We start from the raw sequence: 5,630 nt of genomic DNA on the forward strand, positions 1-5,630 counted from the left end.
TTATCCTCATAGAAAAGAAACAGTAGATGGCCAGGCCATTACTAAATTTCCCCAGAGCAAACAGAATGTGGGGGTGGGGAGAGAGAATATGAGGGGTACATGTGGCCGATAACACAGGCCCTAGGAAAATTCCCTAGACAAAGAGAGATAACTAAAAAAGGCCCCAGCCCATTAATTACTAGGTCTCTTGGTGATCCTGCAAAATGGACGCCCACTCTTGGGAGTGTTATTAAAAGTCTCATTTCACCATGTTTTTGTTTTCTAGTCTCTCATTTGAAATGTAAATAAATAAGCCATTTCTCACAAATTGGAAATGTGTCCGGGGAAGGGAAAAGGCAGTTTAAGAGGAAGGCACCCCACCCGATTTTGGCCTCTCGGTCTAAGCCCCATTTCTTCATGGATTAAATGGAACAGGCAAAAAAAAAATTAATTCAGCCTCTGTTATTCTTTAGAAGATGGTGAAAATGACACAAAGAAAATATACAGGTTGTGTTTGGGCAATAAGATTAGTGTTTCCATAATAATGGGCAGTTCTTGAATAATGGACCGCATTCCAAGGTTGCCTCCCACGTCCTGCAGGCACTCCTGTTTCTATAAAGAAAAATAAAATAAAATAATACTTTAACATTAAAGCCACTGAAAGTCGGTAAGTTATCTCTGTTACAGATTTTGCAGAAGAAAATGCCTTCGATAATAATTGGCTTTAAAATCTCAAAGTGTTAAAACATAAATAAATAGATGTAACTAAAATGAAGAATCTGTAACAAAGCTTTTCAGTAGTAATTATAAATATATTAATAATGTAAGTGCAGTCACTCAAGAGGAGACTGAGTGCACTCTCTGTTAGAGGAAAGGGCCAGTTGCCCTTCTCACTGTAAAAGCAGAGAAGCTGCAGCAGTAACCTTAGATGTTATCTCTAAGGAAGAATGTAGCAGTTTAAATCAGCTAGAGGCCTGCTCCCTCCTCCCCCTGCCTTTTCTCCAGCCTCATATGCCTATACATAATTTTCCAAAGTCCTTGGTAAATTAAAGACTTTAGAACATTGTTAGATTAAATGATAAATATCTAAATATTCCAACAAGTTTTAATTTCATCTGGTTTTACCTTTTATTGTAGAAAATCTAAAACTATATTTCTTAAAGGTGAGAATGTTCATAAATGTCAACCTAAGAAATGCTGGCTGTTTACTTGTAATTATCATTGGGAAATTGAGGTTTAAATATTGTATGGTTTTAATAATAGAAGGCATGGACATACATTTTAAAAGAAAAAGGTCTGTGCAATTTACTGAAGGTATATACAAGTTAATGACAGAAAGAAAGAATATTAGAGTGGAAATACTTAATGGAAGGTCTAAAGCATGGTTATGCATTTTTGAAGGACATGGAAAGAAAGTTTGAAGGCTAATTTAAAATTGTGAAATTTGTGAAGGTTGCGTGTGTAATGAGAAGGAAAAAAGAAATGTTAAAAGAAAGAAATAAGTTCTAAAGTTAACTATTTACAAAAGTTGTAAAAGGGTCATAAAAATCTCAGGGAAGTTTAAACAAAGGCTAGACCACTACACTTACCTCCCCTGCCAAGAACAGAGCAAATGGTTAATACAGAAAGGGAGGGCAGGACAAGGTTGCTGAATACTTCTTAAGCAAAACCAGAATATTCAGCAGTGAAATTTCGAAACAGGAGCATACATAATGCCTCAGACCCCCACCCAGCCTCTCTTCATATTGGCTGGGGGGTGGGACAGCATCTGTACTTCATAGGTCAAATATATAAGTTTGCTTAACTTTGCTTTTTCAATAAAGACACCTACTTTAATTACTTAGTAAGTTAGTTTTTCACAATATAATCAAGGTCTCATATAAACTCATTTATATGAGAAGCCAATATTTTATGAGCAATTGGTTCTAGTAATCCAAAGTAAAATTTGCATACATATGCAAATGAGCACTAGCCAAAAAGAATGTTGTTTAAAAGTAAATTTTAAGCTTAATAAAAAAGGAGAAATTTTAAATCTCTTCTGCTACTACTTACAAAGTAAACTAAAAGTTATTATTCAAGCATTAAATCTCACCATTAATGAGACACCATAAGTAAAAAGAAAGTTACTTTTACTTGAGATGTATGCATTGCAGTATTGACCAGCATGTCTCTCTCCTCCGTTTTTCTGAAAGGCAACCAAATTGGTTGCTGTTTAAAAGAAAAATTTTTAAAAGCAACTCCCTAAATGTGGCTGAGAGATTGCTCTGGGAAAAAATACAGAGGGAAATACCTTCAATATCTAGCAATCATAATTGAAAAATCAATATATTAGGCCTCAAAAGATAGAAATACAAAAGAATTGCCGTGACCTTAAATTACTTTAAGAAATTATTAGGGGATATTATTTAGTTAAGACCTTATAAAAAAAATCTCTATGGGAGAAATGACAAATTTATTCAATATACTTAGGGGTGGCTCTAATCTTTTCTCTCACCGAACATTAACAAATGAAGTTAGGGAGGAGTTACTAAGAATTGAGCAGGCAATCTCCTCAGCCCAAGTAGCACGGGTACAGCCAGAATTGCATTTATCAGGACAGATTAACCCTACTGCAAATAGTCCCACTGGGGTCATCTTCCAAAATAAGAACTCTCCTATTATTGAGTAGGTCCACCTAGGGCATCAATCTTCTAAAACTGTAGTTAAATGTATAAAACTCATGGCTCAATTAATATCTCAACTCAGAAAGCACTGCAGGCAGTTTAGAGGAGAAGAACTCCAATGCATCTATCTTCCCCTCACTGGGAAGCAATTAGAAATGTTAATTCAGACTGATCTGAATTGGCAGACTGGACTAAGTAGATACTCAGGGCAACTTAGTTGTCACCTACTAAAAAACAAATTACTACAATTTTTACATTACACCCCTATTATTATATTTAAAAAAATACTAGGCAGGAACCTATTCCTGGAGCATTAACTGTTTTTATTGATGGTTCATCTAATGATAAAGCTGCTTATCATACAATGAATTCAGACCAAGTCATCCAGACCAGTCATACTTCTGTGCGAAGAATTAAACTCGAAGCTATCAAGACTGCATTGCAGGATTTCAAAGAGCCTCTTAATATTATCTCTGACTCTGCTTATGCTACTGGCCTGGTAAACAGAATTGAGACTGCTCAATTAAAATAGTTCAGTGACCAAAGTCTATTTATACTATTTAAACAGGTACAGCGAATTATACAGCAAAGACAATATGCCTTTTATATTACATCAGGGCTCATACCACCCTGCCTGGTCCTTTAACAAAAAGAAATGCATATGCTAATCAATTGGTTGCTTTATTAAAACAGGCCACAGAATCTCATCAGCTTTTACTAAACAATTCTCCATCACTTGACAGCAGGCAAAAGAGATTATCAAGGAATGTCCCACTTGCATGTTACATCTGCCTCAAGGGCCTAATACAGGAATTAACCCTTGAGGATTGATAAGGGGCCATATCTGGCAAATGGATATAACACACTATACTCCTTTTGGACACCTTGGGGCATTGCATGTCTCTGTAGACACTTTTTCAAAGATCCTATGGGCCATTGCATCTACAGGGGAAATGGCAAAACAGGTCCTTAATCATTGCCTAGCTGCTTTTGCTGTCATGGGAATGCCAAAAATTACTAAAACTGATAATGGACCCGCATACACAAGCTATCTTTTCCAACAATTTTATAAAAAGTGGAAAATTCAGTACATTATGGGAATACCATACAATTCCCAAGGACAAGCAATTATAGAATGCCAAAATCAGTGGCTAAAATCCCAACTTGAAAAACAAAAAGGGGGAGTAGTGCTGAAATCTCCTGTAAGTAGACTACACCAAGCCTTAATTACTTTAAATATTTTCACTTGTAACACTGATGGCAAGACACCTATGGAATTACACTGGTGTCAGAATAAACCAAAGGAAAATGGTGCGGTTAAATGGAAAGATCCCGAGTCTGGTTCATGGAATGGTCCCAACCCTTGTTATCATTTGGTCAAGGATATGCTTGTGTATTTCCAGAAAACTCATCCAAGCCCATGTGGATTCCTGAAAGGAGCCTGTGTGGATTCCTGCAAGGAATATTAAACTTCAACATGGATCTGAGAGAGGAACTGACCAGACTAATGAGGACCTTGCACCTGGAGCCTCACCCTGTATCTGCGGCTGCAGACAGACAACTACTCCAGCCCCAAAAAGCAATAGCCCCAAGCAACACGCTGAAGATAAGGAATGGGAGGAGAATGAGACAGATGACAAACAGTCCAGAGATAACTTGAAGGATGGTGAAAAAGCCCTGTCATGCTAGCAGTCATCAGTTGTGCAATGGTGCAGGTTGCCCTGGACAAAGCCAGAGGAGGTCACACCTGCATTGTCATTGCCCACCATTTGTCCACCACCCAGAACTCAAATATCATTGCTGTCATGTCACAGGGGGCAGTGATTGAGAAGGGGACCCATAAAGAACTGATGGCCCAGAAAGGAGCTTACTACAAACTAGTTCCTTAGATACCTGGCAGCATTTTAAAAAGGACATGAAAGAACTCAATCCTTTTCATTGAATCTCCTTACATTTGCCTGTTAGCATAACCACTATTGTCTGTCTCATTCTTGTTCTTATATGTTTATTTCTAGTCTGCAGATGCAGAATGAAAGTCTTTTTTTTTTTTTTTTTAAATATATTTTATTGATTTTTTACAGAGAGAGGAAGGGAGAGAGATAGAGAGTTAGAAACATCGATGAGAGAGAAACATCGATCAGCTGCCTCCTGCACATCTCCTACTGGGGATATGCCCGCAACCCAAGTACATGCCCTTGACCGGAATCGAACCTGGGACCTTTCAGTCCGCAGGCTGACGCTCTATCCACTGAGCCAAACCGGTTTCGGCAGAATGAAAGTCTTAAAAGGACTCAAGACCTACAGACAACATACATTTTCAAGATTAAGAAAACAAAAAGGGGGAGATGCGGGAGGCCATCCACTGTCAATACTATCATGAGAGTGCATCAAGGAATGCAAAAGGCCAATGGACCTTGAGTATTGGCAAGGCTAAGCACCATTGTTCGTGTTGAGAAAGTGGTGACTTGAAGCAATTTCCTGACCTAATAGCCTAAAAGTACATGTTTACTGGACCTTACTGATCTTTATTGATCTTAGAGACGGTCTGTCTGCTACCTGTTTGCCATGCTTTACTGAGGGTAAGATGTGTATCTAAAACTAAAAAAGCGGCTAAGGCGAGGTTTCAGGGTGCCTCTCCAAGAGAGAGGTCTCCACCTGCCCCCCGCCCCCATGCCTTCTAAATTCATATTTCTTGTATAGTATTTTCATTTGTGCGTTGACCCCTCCTTCAGATCCCAAACCCTAGCTGTGCTGGTTGCAGCAACACAAACACACACACACGCTGCCCTGCTGGAGCACCTGCTCACACACACACACACACACACACACACACACACACGCACACACAATGTGCTGCCCTGCAGGAGCACCCACTGTGCAGAGCCACCATCAGAGTCGAACCCTTCCTGCCTTCCCATCCCATACTTTCCCAGACCCTCGTCTTTGGAGAGCAATGACCTCCCCCCATCTCCTTCAGCCCTGCTGAAT

At 39.0% G+C, this 5,630-nt stretch overlaps 1 protein-coding gene across 7 annotated transcripts in view; it reads right to left on the bottom strand.

Annotated features, from left to right (window-relative positions):
* Positions 1 to 401: 401 nt before the first annotated feature.
* The window catches only part of HDAC11 (histone deacetylase 11), a 36,116-nt gene continuing 30,887 nt past the window's right edge, over positions 402 to 5,630 (bottom strand). For all 7 annotated transcript variants that reach the window (XM_015566034.1, XM_015566035.1, XM_015566032.1 and 4 more), the window contains one exon: positions 402 to 591. In XM_015566034.1, coding sequence (XP_015421520.1) covers positions 449 to 591 — 143 coding nt within the window. In that variant the 3' untranslated portion in view covers positions 402 to 448. The remainder of the gene's footprint in view (positions 592 to 5,630) is intronic.

This window comes from Myotis davidii, unplaced genomic scaffold, assembly GCF_000327345.1.
Source record: "Myotis davidii unplaced genomic scaffold, ASM32734v1 scaffold282, whole genome shotgun sequence".
NCBI classification, from domain to species: domain Eukaryota; kingdom Metazoa; phylum Chordata; class Mammalia; order Chiroptera; family Vespertilionidae; genus Myotis; species Myotis davidii.